A 22253-nucleotide genomic window follows, 5' to 3' on the forward strand; every position below is an offset into this window, starting at 1 on the left:
AGCAAGTCAAAGTGGACAGTGTGGTGATATATTTATGAGATCAATCAAGAAAATTAATCATCATAACTTTATCAAATTATCAGGAAACTTTAGTATAGCAGGAAATTTGAAATGCAGGTTTTCAGATCAATTGAAGCTCTTAGAGGCTTATGTATACTTATTAATTCAAAATTATGTCATCTTATTTCAAATATATTCTTAAGATCATTATAGTTTACTTACAAAGTTATTACAAAAAGATAGGAAAAGAAAAGATAAGAAAAATTCGAAAATATGGGTGTAAAAGTTGGAAAATGGTTTTTAGGGTATTAATAATTGAGTTATGGGTTTGTTAAGGTTAGAATATGAAATAACAACACTTTATTATACAGCACCAATTTTAATCTTGGAGGTTGATAAGGAAAAACAGAAGTTATTAGTAGAAAGGTACTTTTTCAAGGATGGTAAACAAGGGTTATACATGTAGTTTACATATGTAGTGGTGGTAGTGATGGAAATTAAGGTTGCCAAGAGGGTTTTCCGGGATTTTTAAGGTTGTAGAAGATGATGTCATATTACATGAGCAAGAAAAAGGGAGTAGCAGCTGTGGAAAGTGAAGAAAATGGGTGAATTTCGTCAAAAATGAAGGTTTTCAGCTAATTACATATGTCAAATGACGTCAGATTAGGTTGGTAGATAGCTCATTCAACGCAAAAGAGTGTATTACATAATGTACAAACTTTAAATCATTAGTAACTGAGGTTTATGTAAAACGTTACAGGGGAATAAGAAATTGGTGTGAATCTCGAATTTACAGTCACAAGTCAGCATGTAACACCAAAAACCTTAGGGCCCGTTTGGCTGGAACCCAAAAACAGTTTTTGGCCAAAAACCCCACCAAAGCCAAAAACCGTTTTTGGGTCAAAACAGTTTTTGGTTTTTTTCAAAAACGCCGGTGTTCGGCAACTTTGTTTGATCAAATACAAAAACCGTATTTGATCAAAAATTCATCGCTTTTGAAAAACAGCCTCAAGGCTGTTTTTCAGATCAAAAAGTCTTTTTGCCCCTCACCCTCCCTCACCTCCATCAATCACCTTCAACTCATCTCTATCTCTCCACATGACAACACCCTTTCATTTCCTTCACACACCCCTCTCCGTTACTCAGCTTTCTTTTCTATTGTTCTCGTTTATTGACTCTATCATCATTTCAACAACTACTGTCGTCTTTTCATCGACTATTGTTGTCGTTGTTTACCAACTCTCGTCATCGTTCTTTATCAACTCTCTCGTTGTCTTTTTATCAATCCTTTTGTCATCTTTTTAAAAAGTCTATTGTTGTCTTTTATAATACAATAGAAGCAAATGAAAGACTGGGTCACTGTGACAGATGTACCTTTGCCAAAAGCTGAATACACACTAGATACAAGTTGCTCTATCTTTCAGCATCTCGACGGAGTTCAGATTATTTGTACAGAAAGCTCAAGTCTCCCTCATCATCTGCATAGGCCTATGGAGGTTGTCCAGGTGCAACTGTGATGGATGGATGGATCAATTTGAAAATGATTCAATCAAAAAAGTCTTGTCATTTCATCTTGAACAAACAGTCGAAAGGTGATCAATGGTCAACAATGATCATTTTGATCTTTTGTTGACCTTTTTGGTCGACTGTTCGGTAATCTAAAAAGGCCGAAAAACGAAATCTCTATCCGCCCCTCAAAAACTATTTTTCAGGGGCGGATAGAGATTTCGTTTTTGTGTAACAATTTTTGGCTAAATCAGCCGAACGGGCCCTTAGCTTCACAACTCAATATCTTACTCATCACTCATCAGAAATAGGTCATATGGGTGTCATAAATGATAAGTATCAAAATAGCTACAAGATGCACTATAGTAGATCAAAATTGGACCACATCTGAAAAAATTTCTAATCTCAAAAATTGGTTTGCAGCTAGTTTACAAGGAAAAAATCACCTGTATTCATCTTAAGAAGTGCTGTACAATAAATCATTGTGTCATTTATCACTTTTGGCTGTGAAAATTACATCATACATTAGTAACAAGATCATCACATTGTGTCATTACATGGTTTTTAGGGTTCTTTAGGCGGATTTGACTGGTTTTTGAGGCTGTTGACTATTGTAGAGGTTGTTACATGTGGATATAAGTACTCCTTGATGATTTTGGGATTGTTTTTCCCCTTTCTGCATCTTATACCTTTGTTGTAGTGTTATAAATCATCATTTATTTACTATATTTGTACTAAGATCACTTAAATCCGCCCCTTCAAAGCAAGGAGAAATTTATTTACGTGTGTCAAAGACTATAAGTCAATTTGGGAATAATACTTAACAACAGTATTGCTAGTAATAACATAGTGTGTGGACTTTTTTTGCGCTTAAAATTTGGGAATAATACTACACAACCGTATTGCTTTATTTCTCTGGTGCCTTTATCTTTTTCTCTGTTATCACAAAGTGGTCAGCAAGTGCCCTTGTGCTGGTTTCTTTGAAGAAGGCAGTCTTTAGACAACTTCTACTATATTACACGTAGTATATGATCCCTTCTTAGGTGTTGTAAAGCTCTTGTTGAGCTTTAAATACTACAACAGTCAAGATGTTCAATCCTGCAGAATTTCAGGCACTCCAGTGATTTGAACATCTTGAGGCTGGTTGCACCTCCAACTCAAAAACTGATGTTACCACATCCATCAAGATCTCTAAAAAAGTGCACAACACTCACAAGACAACACCTGGGAGCAGCTACATATTGTACACCCTTAAATTCCAAAGATGGACAGAATGTATCAGCAAAATTGTGAGGCTTAGCAACCTGGCCGCACCCCTTCTTGTTGTTCATTTTCTAAAGCCTCTGGCACAAGAATTTGTACGCTTCATTCCTCAACTTTCTGAACGCCTCTGTTGTTCACAAAGAAGATGAGTAATATTATGTGATTCAAGTTGAGGATGTTATTGGTCAGCTGGTGGTCATGAAGAACCCCAAAGTTGCAATTGATATTTAAGACACAACACTTTTCAGTGTTTGCCTAGCAGATATTGTGAGCCATTAAAGAGACATGATCTGTTTCTGTATATTATTTTTCCTATTATCCACTCTTAGGGATCTGTGCAAGATAATCACAACAAAGACAAAATGGATATGAAGTAAGATCGATATGTGCATTGTATTTGTTATATAGTTTTGTAATGATTTCCCTTGAACAGGGTTTGATGCCTGCAAGACAGCCCGTCAAATCCATCTAGCCAGTTTCCATACTTGACACTGTGTCACTCTGGATGTGTATCTGATTTCCAGCTGAAGTTACATTGAAATCTTATTTAAATCACTTTGAAATTGGCTTGAAATCCTCTTGAAGTTGGTGGTAGTCTCTCGCCTGCCAGTGAATTGTAGCAATACCTGAAGTGTCCCGCCACAAAAAGCAAAAGCAGGGCGGCTTGCTCCACCTGCGCTACAGGCCTAGCCAAAAAGTGGGTCCAAGCGCTCCTGGCTTTTCTGATCTCATATAGCAGATCACATTTTTAGTGAGGTGCTTGCAAGTCTTGCTGTGCTCTGAAGTTTGACACAATGTATCTAGCAAGCCAATTTGAAAGATGCTGAAAGCTGTTAAGAGACAAATACCAGAACATGCCTCTTTGAATAGTGGTTGATATTCTACCGCGCATGAATGACTGAGTTCCAAGGTGATTGTTTCCGCTGATTTATTACTGGATGTTTGTTTTACCTTCCATATATTTTTTGGCTTCTCCCTGCTCATTATGCATACACTTATTCTTGTGTTCCCCTGAAATCAAATTATACAACAATCTGCCCGCTCTGAGAACCAAATATTGTATGTGGTGGCGTGCAAGTGGTGCGGGTTTGTCTTGTAAGCGGAGTAAGAGTGGGATTTCACCCTGTTACAAAAAAAGAAGAAGTAGATCAAAGTGGAGCGCTTCAGGTTTTGCTAGTAGCTGGGAGCTGCAAAACCACTTGGGATGCAATGGCTTGAGCTCCAGATGTGTACAGGGTAAGGGTGAACGGTGGTTTTCACACACTGAGAGGTTTTCAAATGTGTGTTCACACGTGTGAGGTATGGGGTTGGGCAAGTGCACAAATTGGGGCTTGCCAATATTGTTGTCAAACTTGGCAACCAAAGGTTGACATGTGATTTTAGGCTTGCTACTGTGGATGCTCTGACAGCCAATTTGAGAATCATTGTACTTTTTAAAAAAGAATTGTGTCAGCAAACCCAACTTCAAATCAAAGCTTATGGGATTTGTGAGTCATGGTCATGAGCAGTACTAGACTCACTCTTGATTGGCCTCCTGTGATCACTGCACCTTGTTCATCACTTTGTACACAGCTGGCTTATTGAGGTTAGTAGCTTGAAGTTTGAGGAAGATTGATCAGGATCAGCAAGTGGATTTAAAGGATGAAGAACACTGCTTGTGGGGCAATCTGCTTCATTGTTTCACGTGTATCTGCATACTGGCCAAACAAAACCTCAGTCAGAACCAATTAATGGGTTTTGCCCTGCAGCACATTCCCAGAAAAAAACAATCATTGTCAAATTGGCTGTACCTCATGTGGTGGGCGCAAGCTTAGGAAAAAATACGCGCCCGGGAGCGCCTCGAGGGGTCAGGCGCGCCCTCATTTTGGCTGGGGGCAAAAGAAGGTGCAGGAGGCGCAAAAAAAGGACAAAAATTGGCCAAGTTTTTGATGATGGTCTGTCAGCCACATCTTCTACATCCCAGAAAACATTGATAATCTCATATTAACACCCTATAAACAAAAATCAACAGCAATAGTACAACAAAAATCAACCAAATCAAAAAAACAAAACAATGAACATGTGTTGCTATCAATGTAGTTTGAAATTTTGTTGTTGGGGTAACTTTCAATCCAGACTGTAAATGCTTCCACAACTGGAAGAATATGGTGTGGGGTGGTACCCATAACACACATTGATTCATTTGAAATGATTTGAAGGTGGAAGAGGGCTGATTTCAGCAGAAAACCTTGTAGATCACATGCTTAGGTTCATGGGCGCGCCCACTCCAATTCAGACCAAAAAAGATGCGCCTGGGCGCGCCCACCACATGAGCTGTACCACATCCAAGTTCATCCCCATTTCACTTTTGTCAAAAAAGTTCCTTCCTTTTTTTTCATCTACACTATTTTATGTCCCTCCCACCACTTATCCCTAATTTTTTTTTTCATTCCTGTTTCATTTTCATTCAAAAGATGTTGATCCATTAACAGGATTTGTTTCAATTTTCTAGTACAATTTATTTCATTGGTTTATTTGTTTGTTTTTTTAAACAAGAAGGCCATGTTCAGAAGACTCATTTCTTTGCAGCTTATTATCCTTTTCATTATACATGTGAGTTAACACTTTCAAGAAAAGTAGCCATTATTTTATTTTGTTAGCTTATTCTATATCTTTTTGTTATTTATCTTCTCACTGTAGCCCTTATTTTTGTTGGATGTTTTTTTCATTGTGTCCACCACCACCCCGTAGGGTGTTGTTATTATTATGGCAAGTTTATTACCCCTAGGCATTATGCCTCAGGGATTTTGCCCAAACGTGTTGCTCTTATGTATGTGAAAGCATTTTCACCAAGTTCCTGTATTAAGTTTACTTATTCACGTTTAAATTCCAGTTTTGTAAAACATCTTTTTGTAATTTGCTCGACTTCATATTTGATACTTGCCAGCATGTGTTGCTGGCCTCATCCCGAAATTTGCTTGGCCTACCAATTCAGTATTCATAACAGAGGTCAATCAAGTGCCGCATCTCCCAACTTTGACTTAGTCTTTTATAAGTGTGTGAAGCATTGACAAACCTCAAAGCTACTCGGCCTCTATGTTGATGTGTGCCTGGGCGGACCTTTCCACGTGCTGTTGCGCATTTTGACGCCAATTTCTTTGCCCAAGAAAAAAGATGGTGATCAAAATCAAGGCTGGAAAAGAAATGGATTTGGTCGTCTACGTGTTGTGAAGTTGTCCTGTGAGGCCCACAAAGCCTGCTGATCATCCCTTTGTTCCAAACGTAGGAACCTTTACTTTGACTGATCCAAAGGAAGGGAACTCCGAAAGTCAAGGCCGTGCATGAATTTGGGCTTAGACTGATCAAAGTCCCCCCCGCCCGAGTAGCTGAGGGACTTTGATAAGTTTGATTTGGGCTTGAAGCTGTCTTGAATAGATCTGAACGTTCACAATTGCATTGTTCGGATACGGGTCAAGTAATGTTTTGATCAGTGTGCAGGTCAAAAGCGCCCTGCAAGAATTGGCCTTGGGTTGATTTAGGAGTAGGTGGCATGCGCGCTCACATGGGAACACCGTGCAGTTAATACACTGTTTGGGAGTGATTCGTAGTGTGGAATTCAACACAAATCGTGAAAGGACGCGGTGTCCAAGCCTGGGATCAGGTTTTTGCTGAGCCCGCTATAATATTTGGTATCACGTTTGACCTGCGATTTAGAAAGTGGAACACGCTACTGAAAGCATTTTTCATCATAGTTGAGGCCTGGAAGCATTTTGGACAACGTACGTAGCTCAAAGAATATCATTCCTTTGAATCCATCTGATCGAGATTAGTGGACTGAGGGAACATTCACGCGCGGATTTGTGCATCTGACAGCCAGATTCTCAATCAAACCGGGTGACCCCGTCCAATCACAAGCAAATGCACCAGGAACAAGGTCGCGGCAGGAAAGCCGAAGTAGAATCAAAGAACGGGTGTGTTTGCAATTCGTACGCAGGGAAATCATTGTATAAGTAGAGGTCACTTTCTCCCATTCTCGATAATCCCTCATCACAATTCCTGTTGATTTTCCTCACACTATCCCATTTTTCCAAGCCTTTGGTCATTCAAATTCTCAAAGCTATCCCTTCTCAAAAAACTTTCATCATCCTAACCTCATCTCAAAGCTTCTCTCTCACTATCACATCATCGATCTTCACGCTTTTGTGTTACCCTGATAACGCAAACGCAAGCGTCAGTGTCGGCGCTTTCAATCATCTCATACTTCAATCATCCACATATAACCGGATTCCATAAAAAATGTCTTACCTTTTTGCAAGCTCGCCTTTGATGTTCGGCATCAATATATGGCAAGTAGTCAAAAGTACCATCACTCGTACTCAAGCAAAGCTCAAACATGTAAGCAACATCAACATTGTGCTGTGTATCAATCAGACGTTCAGATCACATACTAATCACTTGATTCCGATAATTTTCCAGTCAGCTGAGAAAAAGACTGTTCCATGCAGCATGCATATCTCGTCAAAATCAAACCCTGTCGTCGAGGTATGTTCCTTTTATCTCACTGGACAATCATCGCTGCTCGTACTGACATCCGATCCTCTTCAGACCTCGTGTATCTGCGCCAGTAGCTATCAAGTCAGAAATTTGAGGTGCGAGCTTCTAGCCGCACCCTCTGCATTTGACCAATGCCTTCCCGACATCATTGACGAGGCTGGATGCAAGGAGTTCCCGAAGACTCAGTCGCCGTCGAATGAGGAGAAAGAATCTTCATCAATCGACAATCTGCTTGCCCTTGACTCACTTTGCAAATCAACTTCATCAAGTGAAACTAACGAAGAAGTCAACTCGGAACCTATCGAAGTCCATAAACCAGAACCATCATCCTTCAAGCCGAACTGTGCCCCCTCGTCGTTTTTGGCTTTCCTAGAGGCATCTCACCTTGAAATGTCAGAAAGGCTTCGTAGTCAACAATCACCATCCACAACTTTGGACCTAGGATGCGCACAATTCAACTCGGCGTATTATCGCAGACATCCTCCCCCAAGTCTCCCCAAACTGAAACTCAATCAACCATCAAAAAAGCCTTTCTGCTGGAAATCAAAATTGGACCAAATCATGCGAGAATCAGGCGAGGAATGCGATGAGACGGTTGAAGAATCCTCCACAGCATTTGATCGAGAGTTAACTGGATCGTCTTCTTCAAATTCTCGTCACTCTCGCTCTTCAAGTATTTTATCAGATAGAACTTGCGTAGAATCACCTGAACTTGTCATCTCTTCAGTCAAAACACTTGAACCAAAACCCTTCTCGAGCACTCTAATTCATCCAGACACGCTCCCCCAACCTATTGTTGATGCCAAACCGATTCTTGCAACACCGTCTACTGTTTCGGCTTGTACACCCTCTTCATTTCTGGCTTTCCTAGAATCATCCAACTTGAAGATGATAACAAGGATGCAAGCAGAAAAATCAAAACAGTCGAACATGGACTTAGGATGTGTACAGTTCAACTCAGTTTATTACAGAAGAAATCCTCCTCCAAGCCTTCCCCGGTTGAAAGAGGTTAAATCATTGAAGAAGCCGTTTTGCTGGAGGACAACATTAGATGAAATGATGAAAGATGAAGAATGTGAAGATATAACAAGCGAGATGGTTGATGACACCAAGCCTCAAGTGTTCTCTCATTCCTCTCCCGTTACTCCCATTCCTCGTGCTCGTTCTTCAAGTTGTTCTTCTATCGCCACATGTGTAGAGGCGACACCTACTTCAATGTGTTCAAAACATGTTGTTTCATCAAATTCTTCTTTAGATCTTTCGCTTTCTTTATCATCATAAAAAGATATCATCCTTTAGTCAATTTTTTTTGTTTTCATCCATGAGGATTGTACATAACAAAACTATCATGTAAATTATCAACTTGTACTTAAATTTTTCATTTCCCTTTTCTAAAAATCTGCAAAACATTTCCCTTTTCACTCAACTTTCCCGTGCATCATGAGTACGACCCATTCATTTGAGGTTTAACGTGGCACTTGCATGATTTCCTCGTCTCAAAACATCTGACAGTTCTCTGCCCTTTTAAACTCAAGCTGTGGTCAGGTTCAATTGCTTCATGCAAGGGGACGACTATAGTGAGTTCCTCACTGCATGTAACAGAGAGGGCGAAAACCGTTCTCCCAGTGGAACACTTCCTAATCACTAGTGTTTGTACTGTAGACTTCATGGCTACTTTTGCCCGTTCACTTTTCTTATCCGATTCTTCTACATCTAAACTTCCACTTCATATTTTGAAGCTCGTAAAGGAAGTGTTCCTTATTTGACACAAGTTAAACTTCGAATCGAAAACTTTCCGAAATTACTCCAAGATTCGGTGTTCTCCATTAGTCGCCTGTGAAGGTTTACTGATTAAACTTTAAAGGTACTGTGCTCATTTATCCTTTTTTGTGCTTTCATCGTGATCTGAATATTTGAATCATATCTAGTTGTATGGAATATAATTGATATTGCATGATCTATTGCTAGAATCAGCATAAAGTATACGAATACATATGAAAAGAAAGATTGAGTTTTCTTTTCCTAATTTTTGTTCTAACCATTCCCAAGTCAGTATACTCCCCCAACAAAACTGAAATCAAAATCAAATCTCAGTTTCAAGTTTATGAGTACAATCTTTTAAATACAAAACTCACAAACTTGTTTTGAGTCGTTCTTTTTTTGTTAAAAACCTCGATCTTGTAACCACAATTTTAATTCTTTCGTAAATTTTCCACGCATGATGATTTGACGAATTCGAGGTTTAACAATCGGACGAGATTCTGGAAAATCTAAAATGATATGTTCTTTCAATTTCTATAGACCATCAAAAACATAAACAAAACATCAAGATCAATCTTCTACGTTTTGATATCAATTCAAGCTCTTCGGATTCGACTTACCTCAATATCACCATCAACTCTTTTCACCAGTGTCCAAACTTGACTTAATGCCGGTTTCATCTTTGAATACACCGGCAAGGTGCCAAAGGGTATAGTACGGTTCACATGATAGGCCAAAGGATTTTCAATTGTACCTAATGGTGCCCTCCAAAGCCTATCCGGGATGACATGCGGTGTTATTTGAACCTTGGTGTTCAATGAATTCGATCGGGCTGAAGCGGGTAAAGGACTTGATTGTTCAATATCTTGTTGATTGTGAGATGGTGATACAGGGCTTGGGTCGGTAGTGATACATCGTGAGGTACACGCTAGTCTGGCGTGATTTGTAAGTTGAAGGATCGAAGGGCGACCAAAGAGGACCCGAGATAAAGAAGCGATCATAGGTGTCATGGAATAAATGTCAGTGAAGCAATTGCAAGCTTGACTCGAAATTTTGAAAGTGTTGAGTGATAGTCCGACCCCGTCTGTACGGTACAGCATAGGACCGTACAGATACATGTAACCAAACCACAGGTTGACATTCGAAGTCAGCTTGAAAATTAAAATTAGAAATCATCAAAACACAACTGAACTACCAAGAAATGCTGAGCTGAACTCAAAGAACAACAAGAACAAGAAAGACAGAAATAAAGACACCACTATAGATTCATGAAAGTATCATCATTCAAGTCCAAAGCAGAAGTTTAATTCAAAAATATCATTTCATTCGATCTTATCAAACTTATCCAAAATGAACTTGCAAACACTTCTTCAACCACCACACTCGGCTTGTCAATCACTTCTCTCAGAAGATACTGGGTAAGTAAATCTGTCATAGCCTTCTGATCTAGAAATTCGAACTGACCACATGTTTGAATGCAATGAATCTAGTTACTGCTTTGTACCTGGGGTCCCTTTATCAATTCACACCTATTCTACTTCCAACTCAGTCCTTCTCTCGACATTCGACCTACCCACTTCATCCGATGCTACTAGACTTATCAACATTCACAAACATCCTCAATTTCCAAACAATCAACTGATCCTTGTAGCCTCAGATGGTACAATTTACATCTTTGATTTTGTCAAGTCATCTTTACTTGCTACTTATCACACTCGGCGCCCTCTTATATTTTCCTCCTTACGCATATCACCTTTATCGAATACTTCATCCACGACTCAATCGGTTGAACCTCCGACCTCTTTTACGTTATTGGTAGTTACCAAGAAAACACTTGATCCTGCTAGTTTGAATTCATCCAAGACGATATCACACTCCACTCGCACTCGTAGAAAGAAAATGCTTTCCACTCTATACGCCATACAGCTTAATCCTCTTGAAAAGGACGAGAAAAAGACCTCCACTACTACTGAAGGTACTTTTCGAATCATCAAGATCTTGAACACTGGAAGGGCAACTTGTTATTCATCTAGTTTATGCGGCAATTGGGTTGGAATCGTTACTGGCCTTAGTATTTGGGTCATTCGATTTCTTCAACCAAACCTCTTCGAATTCAGTAGTAAACAAACCAAAGAAATCGGATACCAAGTCGTACATCTACAAGCAGCAGAACTTATTACCAGCATTGCTTTTCCTCCTAGATCTCATGCATATCATTTTTCTTCAATGGGCGCTTCATCTACCGATGTATCATGCACACCTTGCGATTTTTTTGCAACCGGATCCATTACTGGTAGAATAGCGTTATGGCATGCACTTTCTGAAGCACAGTGGGCCACATTTATCAGAAAAGCAACTCAATCTCCTTCAGCTATCTTACCTTGTCCTACTTCAATATCGCATTGGCATGCTCATGCAGTTGCAGATTTAGCATTTACTAGAAACGGATCTTATTTAATTAGTGGAGGAGAAGAAGCCGTATTAGTCTTATGGAAACTAGAAGATTTTGAAGGAATCGGCCATGATTCGAAAACGTTTTTACCGAGATTAAAAAGTCCAATTATAAATTTAAATTTAATTGAAAAACTTTCAACCAATGAACCTGGTGTATTAGTCACACTCGAAGATCGAAGTATTTTACTTGTTAGTACTTCTACAATGACAGTGATGAAATCATTATGTTTACCAAAGATGCATCAATTACCTTCTCATAAAACAAATCAAGCTTGTATCATTACTTGTCTTTCACCTCCTATAGGGTCAAAACCTGATCCTTTACGACCATATAATAACATCATGCTTTTATCAACCCATCCTACTACATTACAAGTTCTGGACGGTGGATCTGGTGATATGTTGAACGAGGTGCATGTGCTTCCGAAAAATACGGTCAGTAGAAGGGACGAACGTCCAACTGTTGAACCGATTTTGAAATTTGTAGCCTTAGGAGGTCAAGGTGATCGGTTTATGGCAACGATTAATGTATGGCACGACGTCCAACGTGGATTCGAACCTGAAATCACACTTAAACTATGGGAAAGAGACTCCGAGAATCATAATGAGTACGTTTTTATCCAGAACATAAAAAAAGTTTCAACGTGCTAATAAAATTCATCTCGATCTTTCTGGTAGCTTCAAGTTGATCGGTCGGGTCGATAATCCTCACGAAGAAGAAATTACATCACTCAACATTACATCTGCAGTTTCTCCATCAGTTGTGACTACTTCATTAGATGGAACAATCAAATTATGGACCTCTACTAACGCAGACCCCGTCTTGAAGCCAACTGCCTCAAAAACGAACTCTTTTGAATGGTTGAAATCAACTTGTTTATCTTATCGAGATTTGAAAGCTCTAGACTCGACGTTTTCTGAGGATGGTACGGTGATGGCTGTACTTCACCCACAATGTGTTAGTATTTGGGATGTTCTTGGACACCGATTAATCAAGACTATCGGAAGTGGTTCTACTAGCCGATTGGGTGAATACAAACGAGTCAAATTTGTGGGATCTACGATGGATAAGTTGATGATCATGGGTAGTAGTGGACTTGGAATATATGAACTAACTAGTTCAAATGGTAAATTCATCAACTTCTTCTTAGAAATGTACTTCTTTCGTCTACTAATGTAAATGCTCTTTCTTTCGAATTTCATCAGAGATCGGATTTTGGAGTTCTTCGGTTCATCTAGCAGTGCGAATTCCTCATTCGGATTACATTGTGACCTTTGAAAAAACTATAACTAAATCTACACAAGAAGAAGAAGAGATCACAAGCAAACCAGATCGACAACATACACTCACAGTAATCGATGTCAGTTCAATGAAACCACTTTTTAGTATAAAAGTACGACCTACAAGAGCCGCGACATTTGTTAGTAAACCATCAACTCCAAAACCTGATTGGAAACCGACCAAAGAAGAACTTTTAGATGGATTAATTCTTTTAACCAATCATAGTGGATTATTAAGATTTGGTAAAGATGTATTTGATCAATATGCAGCAGCAGCAGCGGCTAAATCACTCGAGTCTGATTTGACTATCAAAAGTCATTTACCATTTAAAGATCTTTTAAGTCAACCAGAAGAAAACGAGTTTGAAGAATTATTAACAACTACTAATACATTAATCTCAAATCAACCTAATGCGGATTTAATTGAAATGTTTGAAACGATCCTGAAAATGCCACCTCATCTTATTCCACCAACAAGAATGATTTGGAATAAACTTTTAGTACCTACACCGATATCTAATTCTAAAGTTGCATCAGATCATAAAAAATCGTCAGATAAGATTGAAGAAGGAAAAAACGATCCGGATTTGAGAATTGAGAATGAAGAAAGAATTGGAATACCTTTACCTTCAGTAGGTCAAACTCTTGATATTAATCAAATTCCTATTCCTTCTACTGGTATGAAACCTATCACTGTCGAAGAATTACAAACAACAATACCTATTTCTTTCAAATAATTTGCTTCTAAAGACCATCATGGAAGGATTCAGGAATAAATTGAGTTTGGTTCTTTTGTTGATAAGTCTTTTGTGATTACGTTTGATGATAATGGATTAAATTCTTAGGGAAAGATTTTGGTTGCATGTAATATACTGATCTTTTGAACCAAGTTTTACAATCACATTGGATGTTTTTGAGACTTGAATGAGCTCTTTTTGGGTGTTTTTGGTTTATGAGTTATATGTTTGATAATGCGCGCAATAAATGGTGTGGTAAATAAATACTTCAATTAGCATATACTAAGCGGGTTGGATCCTGCGTTCTAAGTTAAAATTGATTTTTCTGGAAAGTGAACAGATTGAAAGTAATTTCGTATGCATTATTGCTCACTTGTAGGATTCATGAGGGGCGTCTCTTTCAAATTGAGTTTCTTTCGAGGGAAATGAAATGGTGCCTTGTGAGTACTTTTGCATTTGTAAATTGTGCCAAGTATCTGAATCTTTTGAAGCTCTTATGGATAGAGTTGACTTAATTGAGGTTGATGCCTAACCTGCAAGAAAAAATTATAGATGAAATACACTGTGTACCACGATTGTAGATCACTTGCATGTCCATCTAAAATTGACCTTCACTTTACAAAGTCAAAGATATTGAAATTATAGGTAACATGAAAGAAAATTATGGCCACTTTGAATGTTTTCCTTCTACATGGATGTTCAATTGATAAGATCAAAGTATCATTTCAACATCTGGTTCTCATTTTTCTGCACAATTGGAAGTGCAAATTTTACAATCAAGTTGACAAAGCAGATCACTACAGCCTGCCTAGAGGTGTCTATTTTGTGCAGCTGAATTACTTGGTCTACAAATACACCCATTGGCCAAGATTTGGAACCCATCCTGGTAACAAGAGGGTGACATGTAATAGTATGTCCACAGTCTGAAGCTTCAGGATTTGATAAGACTTCTGTTATCTACCAATTCCTAGAGATAACTGGAGCTTCAAGAGGAATTGAGATGACAAACTCTAGAAGTTGGCTATAGTTGATGCAGCTGAATATAATCAATGTGATAGTCACACAGATCATTTGATATAAAGTGAGTTGACCCATTGCTTTCTCACCTGCAAGTATTTTGAGAGGTAGAAGGCTTGGAAATAACACCAATAGGTCCCAAGGCAAATATTGGAGGTCTTTCTCCCCTCTTCTCATTAAAATCCCCTCATTCACCACCTTGATGAATGATTTGGAAACAAATTTATTTTGATTTTCCTTATCTGAATGCAACACATGGTTTTACAGTCAATTGAGTCAGTTTGAGGTTCAGATCAAGTTGAGGCACCCTTCACAGGGTCCCTGAGCTAGCTTTTCATGCAGCTCAGGTTTCATTTGATTGGGGTTCACAATGAGTGAGTCCAATGTAATAGTTCCCTAAGGCTCAACTAATGCATAGAATCCAGATCAGACCATTGAAGGACAATGTAAGAGATAATTGTGGAGGCTCACATATGTATCAATGTCTATGTGAGCTGTGTATGAGCATTGAAACTTGATGAATTTGTGGCGTAGAATATTTTGTTTGGCTCAAATCCGGTCAAGCTTGACCAGAAACATTTTCTGATGGAGGGGAGTGAGAAAGGGGAGTGAGAAGTGGTATCTTGCAAGACTGACAATAAAATTAGGAAGCCCCGACACTCAGAACCATCCGGGACTCGGAACGGGCCATTCACTTAGCGCCGATCATTTGGCATGCCCCAGGGCGCGAGTCAGGGTCATGATTCCTGCAGCGGGCGGGATTTCTTCCTTCATCTGCTGTTGTTCAACACTTTACACCTTCCCTTTGACTCAAACCAATACCAACTCAATCCTCACCCATCCTTCTGCACCAGGCATCATCATCATCATCATGGGTACCATACGAAGGGTATCAAAGATCGATCTTCAATCACAAACTCTACCGGATGTCCCTCCAAGTCCTGGTCCCAGTAAAACTCCGGCATCTCTTCCTGACTATGTTGGTTATTCTCACTCCGCTAGCGTCGTCACCCTCATACTGATCGGAAACGAAAATTTGAAATACGTCCACTAGCAACTTGGTGAGGTTCTTGGCCGGGGAGCTTTTGGCTGTGTCTTTCGTGCGTTGAATTGGTTCACAGGAGAGACAGTTGCAGTCAAACAAGTTCGTAGTCTCTACTTGATCTGGGCATAGAGACTCATGATGCTTTCCTTAGATGATATTTGACAACTGACTTTATTATCTTGCTTATTCTAGGTTGGATTGAGTAACATTCCGACCTCCGAGCTACCCGAGATCATGGTGGGTACGCTGCAGTATGGTTCTTCCTTCCTTACAACTCCACTTAACCAATCAGATGTGTGCCTTTGTTTTTACAGTCAGAAATTGATCTACTCAAAAATCTGGATCGTACGTCTTCGCATTTGGCCTTTACCCAAATCTGCTTGCTAAATCACTCATAATAAATGTATACTACTATTGTCTGTAGATCCCAATATCGTTCAATACCGTGGTTTTGTTAAGACATCAGACTATCTTTACATCATTTTAGAATACTGCGAAAATGGATCACTACATACGATCTGCAAAAAGTTTGGCAAATTTCCAGAAGCACTGGTGGCTGTCTACATCTGTCAAGTCCTAGAGGGTCTCTTATATCTACACGAACAAGGTGTTATTCATCGAGATATCAAAGGTTCAAACATTTTGGCGACTAAAGAAGGGGGTGTAAAACTAGCCGACTTTGGAGTAGCTACAAGAACTGGCGCTCTGACTGATAATTCGGTAGTAGGATCTCCATACTGGATGGCACCTGAAGTTGTTGATCAGTCTGGAGCCACTACTGCGTCCGACATTTGGTCAGTCGGATGTGTAGTCATCGAGCTTCTCGAAGGTAAACCGCCTTACTACTTCTTGGATCCAATGCCGGCACTTTTCAGGATTGTAAATGATGATTGTCCTCCTTTGCCCGAATCCGCTTCACCGATTGCAAGAGATTTCTTATTACAATGTTTTCAAAAAGATCAAAATTTAAGGATCAGTGCAAAAAAATTGCTCAAACATCCCTGGATGGTATCTGCTAGAAAACGTATTGAACAAAAAGAAAGAGAACAAGCTTTAGCTCAAGGTCGGCGTACCCCAGCAGGAAATCAGCTCAATAGTTCTCGTAGTCGTGGTAGCGATGGCGGTGACCGAGTCTCCAAGACAAATACCTCCAAGACTGGATATGATGAAACGGTCCAGCGCGTTCAAGATTGGAACAAAGCCTTGGAGAGGCCGACCAACGCACTCCACAAACCACTTTCCGAGGTACCGCCTTCGCCTCGCCAGATCTCCACTCACTCACAGCTACCCCGTCATGCCGGATCGGTTGCTCATCGCTCCCCCGAAGATGGTTACCCACCCCGCATGAAAGCAATAGGCAGACCGCCGTACCATAGCTCTGGTACGATCGCACCCCCAAGAACCAACATCGCATCTGGTTTCATCAACCCCAACTTCGATGACGCCACAATGATCAAGAACTCCACCATCCGAGGCCTAGGAGCAAGCGTTATCAACCGCTCATCCGTTCCATCTGCTTTGCCATTGACACCGGCCAATTTGCCTGTTGCGGTCATGAACACGACGCCCCCAGCACGGAAGCTTGCCGAAGTGGGCGTTGAAAGTCCCCAAGGAGACAACTGGGATGACGACTTTGAGGGTGGGATCTCAAGCTCAAAAATTGCTGCTCTTGATGATACGCATACTGGCAGTTCTTCTGAAGGCGAGCCCGATGATGGTGATGACGACCTTGTTCGGCAACCACTAGGAAGCATGGGACGGGATGATAACTCGGCTACCATCAAACAACTTGGCGCCGCCAAAGGTCCCTCTCCAGATCGATCAAAGCTTGCTGCTGGATTGGGTGCAATCGTTGAGGACTATTCAGACCTGGTTGGAGATGATCAGAGGGATCCATTCGAAGGCAAAGTTGCCAGCTTGAAAGTTTGTCGTCCATCAGTTTCTCTTTTTGAAAAACCTAAGCTGACATTCATTCCACCAATAAAGGTATTGAACCAACACCAAAAGATTCTGCATCCAAGTGACATCAGCTCTAATAGCAATAACGACCCCAGTCATAGCCTCAAAGCACGCTTCGCACTCTCTGGTCGCCCTTCCTCGCCTGCGCATCTGGACCAAAGCCGCGCATCTTCCCCTGCACCATCGTTGAGCCGATCAATGAGCCACAGCGCTGCCTTATCGAGGACCAATTCACTGTCCGCTCAAGGTCCCCACTCTCCGCTGGCGGATGAGCACTTGAATAGGTTTACTGAGCAAGGTGGTGAAGATTATTCTGATTTGTTTGGCAAGGCTCCAGCGGGTAGCGATGGCCGCGAAGGCCCGAGTGCTTCCATGGAAACTCTGAAATTACAAACACGCTTATCCAACATGTCAAGTAAATCTTGGGTCAGTGTTTCGAACAGTCCTCTACACCCATTGATATTTCCATCAATGTATATGATCGTCATCTTACCAATTGTTCATTTCTTAGCTTGGGGACGAGGACAGTGACGAAGTAGATCCGTTTGCGGAAGTTGACGAAGAAGAAATGAGCGAAGAGCCTACTTTGGAGGCCAATTTGGCCCGGGATCGACTAGCTAGATTAGGAAACCTTGTGACTGAGATTGTCGATCAGATGACCCCGGACATTGATGAATTTGCGCTCAAAGATGGGTGTATGCAATTGGTACGGATTTTGTCACTGTGATGGACGTATCACCCTTCTATACTCACTACCTCTATATGACGGGACCACGTTAATCTAGATTGGCCTTTTCGAGGATACTCCCGAAATCAGAGCTCACTTTGTGCGTTCGCATGGGATGCTGGCTGTTATCGAATTACTTCAACAATTCCAACGCTCCCGTGATCTTGTCAGCTTGCTATTGCGTACCATTAACTTGGTAAGCTCCTTCGCAGATACACTAAGAAGATCCAGCTTTTGATTTAATCATTGTACGACTCTTTGAATCGCTAGATCATTAGTGATGACCCCGAATCATTGGAGAAAATTTGTGTACGTACCTTTCATCAAATATGGTGAATGCTCGTAAAGATCCAGTTCAAAGACTTGTCCTTGTCTCATACTCTTCATACCTGCTGTTTCTTCAATACTTCAGTATAATGGGGGCTGCCCGGTAGTCATGAGCTTTGCTTCGAACAAATACGCTCGCGAGATTCGGTTGGAGGCTGCCCTGTTTATCGGGTCGATGTGCCAGACCTCGCTGCTTACTGTAGGCCGATGCTCACTTGACAATTTGAGTATTAATTGCATATACAATCTTGATTGATGTAATCACTCTTGACTCTTTGTAGTTACAAATGTTTATCAGCTGCCGTGGTCTCAAGGTACTTGTTGAAATGATGGATGAAAACTATGATGAGCAAAAAGATTTGGTGTGGATGGCGGTCGATGGGATTTGTCGCGTATTTGAGCTACAGGTCAGTGCTGCACAGATGCATTTATGACCAGAAACTGATCTCTAGGTATGCAGGGACCGACTCCACGTAACGATTTTTGCCGGATGTTTGCACATGAGGGACTGCTTGACCCTTTGTCAGAAGCATTACTTCATGTTTCACACGATGACGATGATCTCGCAGAGAATGCCAAAGGTCGAATCGTTCACATCTTTCTGCTGTTCTCTCAAGCAGACATGCGTGTAAAAGAAATTATGCTTACTCGGTCAATCATTTTACGTGGGTCTTATGTTTTTACTTAGTATCACTTTGTCTTCGCCTGGAAACTGATGAGGCTTTAACTTTCAGGTCTGATCAGATCATTGTCAATACTTGAGACCGAGCTGTTGGCTACAATGTTGAAGACCTTGAAGAATTTGACTATGATTCCTTCAGGCTTACAAGTCTTACAAAATGCTAATACCATCGAGACACTTACTACGCTTCTGAAGGACCAAATAGAGCGCGACCCTGACACATCGCTTACAACAGTGAGTTCCTCTACTTTACCCATCGTGATCTCCGGATTGCTCAACCATTATCCTACATTCTGACATCTTCGACTTGAAATTTGCAGGAAATCGCCAATCACGTGGTCAATGCTCTATATAATCTTTGTCGGTTGAGTAAACCTCGACAAGAAGAGGCAGCTCTGGCAGGCGCCATCCCAATTTTACAGCGGGTGGTGAAAAGTAGTTCTCCGTTAAAGCAATTCGCTCTCCCCATTTTGTGTGACTTTGCTCATACAAGTAAGACGTGTCGTAAATTACTATGGCAAAAGGATGGCTTCTCATTCTACCTGGGATTGCTTCGTGATCCATTCTGGAGCATCACAGCCCTTGAATCTATCTTGGCATGGTGAGCAGACCCTTTTCCAAATATACAAGCGCTATTTTGTGTTTTACATTGAGCTGATTGGTAATCTCGGTTCGCCGCGCAACAAATAAGGCTTTCCGATGAAACTGCTCGAGTGGAAGATGCATTGACTGAGGCGTCTTCGATCGAGGCTTTGCTAAGGATGTTTACCAAGGCCAAAGCAACCACTTTTGAGAATTTGTTGGACCCGCTTCTCAAGGTAAATCCTTTATCTCATTCGATCCAGAATGATTCACTGAACGCCGTTGCATTGTCCACTATCTTGCTAGCTTTTCCGTATGTCACCAGCAGTCGGTGCTGCCCTGACCTCCCAGCCCACATTTGCTCGTCGTTTGGTCGACCGGTTATTGGGCCACAATAAAGCCGTTGTGAGACTTAATCTCTTGCGACTTACGAAGGCAGTGTACGAGACGGCTTCAGACAAGTCGTCAATCTTGAAGATGCCTGGTCTAGCAGCTGGAATCTCCAAGATGGCCGATTCAGAATCAGCAATTCTTGTACGAGAGCTGGCCAAGGAGCTCAATCGAGAATTTGCCGCTTATAATTCCTCGACAACAGCTAAAACAAGAAAACAACCCGGAGTATCTCGTAATTCTACGCCTGATACATCGGAAACGCCTAAAGCATCAAAAAGAATGGTGCCAGGAAGTGAGTCGAGCCTAAGTATACCTTCTACCCACCTAAGTGGCCGGGGAATGAACAAGGACCAAGCTGGGAATGTGACACATGCGATTCCTCGATCTGCGAGTTCTGGTAGCAGTCGGTGGAGCAGGGCACGATGAGGCATCCGTCAGCAGTTGTGATGTAGCGGAAACCTCCATCTTGATTCTGACTGGTCTGCATTATTTGGTATTTTGTTTTGGGGCTTTTGTTCAATAATTGATATATCTGTCTGTTCAATCATTATCACTTGCATCTTACTTTTCTTTTAGCTTCTGTTGTGTTTTTGCCGTTGTTATATCTTTTCATATGGACAAGCTGACCAAGCATATTTTTACAGCACTCACCCCCAACCAAAAAGAGGTATCAGCTTCTGTATTAGTAGTAAGAGATTCTTATGTGTATTTGTTTTAGCGGCTTGTGCGCAAACAAAAGCTTTCATGAGTTCTTGTCGATGACAGCATTCCTTCATCAGACCCATATGACGCCAACCTCCTAGTATCATTTCAAAAATCAATCCATGCTTTTACTTTCTCGTATGAAGGTGTAAGAGATAAATTTACCAAACGTATATAATTTGTAAAGGTATCACTGGTAGGCGCCGTGTCAAGCCTGAAAAATTATTTACCTCGGGTCCCCTCCATGAAATCGCCCGCCCAAGCCTGCACTCACTTCACGATACGTGATCTCCTGGCTTGGCGTTGAGAAATATTCGCAAAAAACAGTCCACGGACCCCTTCTGGATTTACCTGCATACATTGAACCTTTCCTGGAGGTCTTGGTGTATCGCCATTCGGATTCCGCGGTGCGCAAATATGTTGAAGAAGCTAATCAAATATCGTTTCGTGTGCATTTTCCCAATTTCACTTCTTTCATCCGTCTGGCTCGAACTGGGAGGGTCATCCTCAACGAATGGCGAAGGTTCATTGAACCAACGGGCAGATTTCGTCACTTCCTTCACACGAAATAACCCATCTTCATAACGTGTAATTTTTCTCCTATGTATTTGTCTTTTTCAAAAAATCAGCACTCACATCCTCTTTTCCAAAGGTCAGTTTTTGAGACAAACATAGCCACAAACAAGCAAAGAGACAGTAACTCAGCTTGACAAAAAAACAAATAAACCCGATGATAGTCTCCTCCGTATCCCAGATTTCTTTCAACCTCAACCAAGAAATTATTCAAAGAAAATCCAAAATGATGTGTGAATAATCCAAAAACGCTCAACCTGCCAGAGTGAACGTCTCAAAATCTCGCTATAACTTCTCTTAAAACAGAACGACTGCCAGACATGAGAATTGACCTATATCTAGTGCAGACAAACATTTTCTGGTTACCCTCTAATTCTTTTCGGAAACCTTGAATGGGCAATGAGTACGCTTGCTCATCCCACCTAGGATTGATTGCTCAACTCGTCCGAGAACAAAGTTGTTAAAAAATGCCGGATATCTCTGGATTGCATGGAGCCTATCCCCGAAGCATTGGGGTGTTGCGGTAGGTTTGTGCTCCGTGGCACGTGAGGACACGTGTTGTAAGACTGAAGCATTTTTTTTTGATCCACGATCATCAATCATTAACATGTGGATTCAGCGACTTTCGACGGCTTGGTTTCATCGATAGCGAAATCAGAGTTTGTATAAACACTTCATACTAATTAGACTTCGTCTTTGTACATGTCATGA

At 40.9% G+C, this 22253-nt stretch overlaps 4 protein-coding genes across 4 annotated transcripts; 3 read left to right on the forward strand and 1 right to left on the reverse strand.

The window, feature by feature from the left end:
- Positions 1-7044: 7044 nt before the first annotated feature.
- On the forward strand, positions 7045-8583 carry MELLADRAFT_61534 (uncharacterized protein; the record flags this gene model as incomplete). Its single annotated transcript, XM_007407692.1, has 3 exons — positions 7045-7143; positions 7180-7290; positions 7354-8583. The coding sequence occupies 3 exons, from the start codon at positions 7045-7047 to the stop codon at positions 8581-8583; spliced, it is 1440 nt and encodes a 479-aa protein (XP_007407754.1).
- An 882-nt stretch (positions 8584-9465) lies between these two features.
- Positions 9466-10073, reverse strand: MELLADRAFT_104612 (uncharacterized protein; the record flags this gene model as incomplete). The annotated part of the gene is made up of 2 exons (XM_007407879.1): positions 9466-9597; positions 9684-10073. The coding sequence occupies 2 exons, from the start codon at positions 10071-10073 to the stop codon at positions 9466-9468; spliced, it is 522 nt and encodes a 173-aa protein (XP_007407941.1).
- A 340-nt stretch (positions 10074-10413) lies between these two features.
- On the forward strand, positions 10414-13698 carry MELLADRAFT_115877 (uncharacterized protein; the record flags this gene model as incomplete). Its single annotated transcript, XM_007407693.1, has 4 exons — positions 10414-10481; positions 10554-12125; positions 12196-12644; positions 12724-13698. 4 exons carry the CDS (start codon positions 10414-10416, stop codon positions 13533-13535), a joined length of 2901 nt encoding a protein of 966 aa, XP_007407755.1.
- A 1679-nt stretch (positions 13699-15377) lies between these two features.
- On the forward strand, positions 15378-21046 carry MELLADRAFT_115878 (uncharacterized protein; the record flags this gene model as incomplete). Its single annotated transcript, XM_007407694.1, has 17 exons — positions 15378-15531; positions 15607-15696; positions 15790-15834; positions 15912-15942; positions 16022-17520; positions 17584-17982; positions 18068-18262; positions 18342-18479; positions 18554-18592; positions 18696-18809; positions 18892-19017; positions 19071-19275; positions 19432-19526; positions 19613-19893; positions 19984-20110; positions 20181-20746; positions 20844-21046. The coding sequence occupies 16 exons, from the start codon at positions 15424-15426 to the stop codon at positions 20691-20693; spliced, it is 4005 nt and encodes a 1334-aa protein (XP_007407756.1).
- Between the last annotated feature and the right edge of the window lie 1207 nt (positions 21047-22253).

The sequence above is a fragment of the Melampsora larici-populina genome, assembly GCF_000204055.1.
Source record: "Melampsora larici-populina 98AG31 unplaced genomic scaffold MELLAscaffold_10, whole genome shotgun sequence".
Classification (NCBI taxonomy): Eukaryota; Fungi; Basidiomycota; class Pucciniomycetes; order Pucciniales; family Melampsoraceae; genus Melampsora; species Melampsora laricis-populina.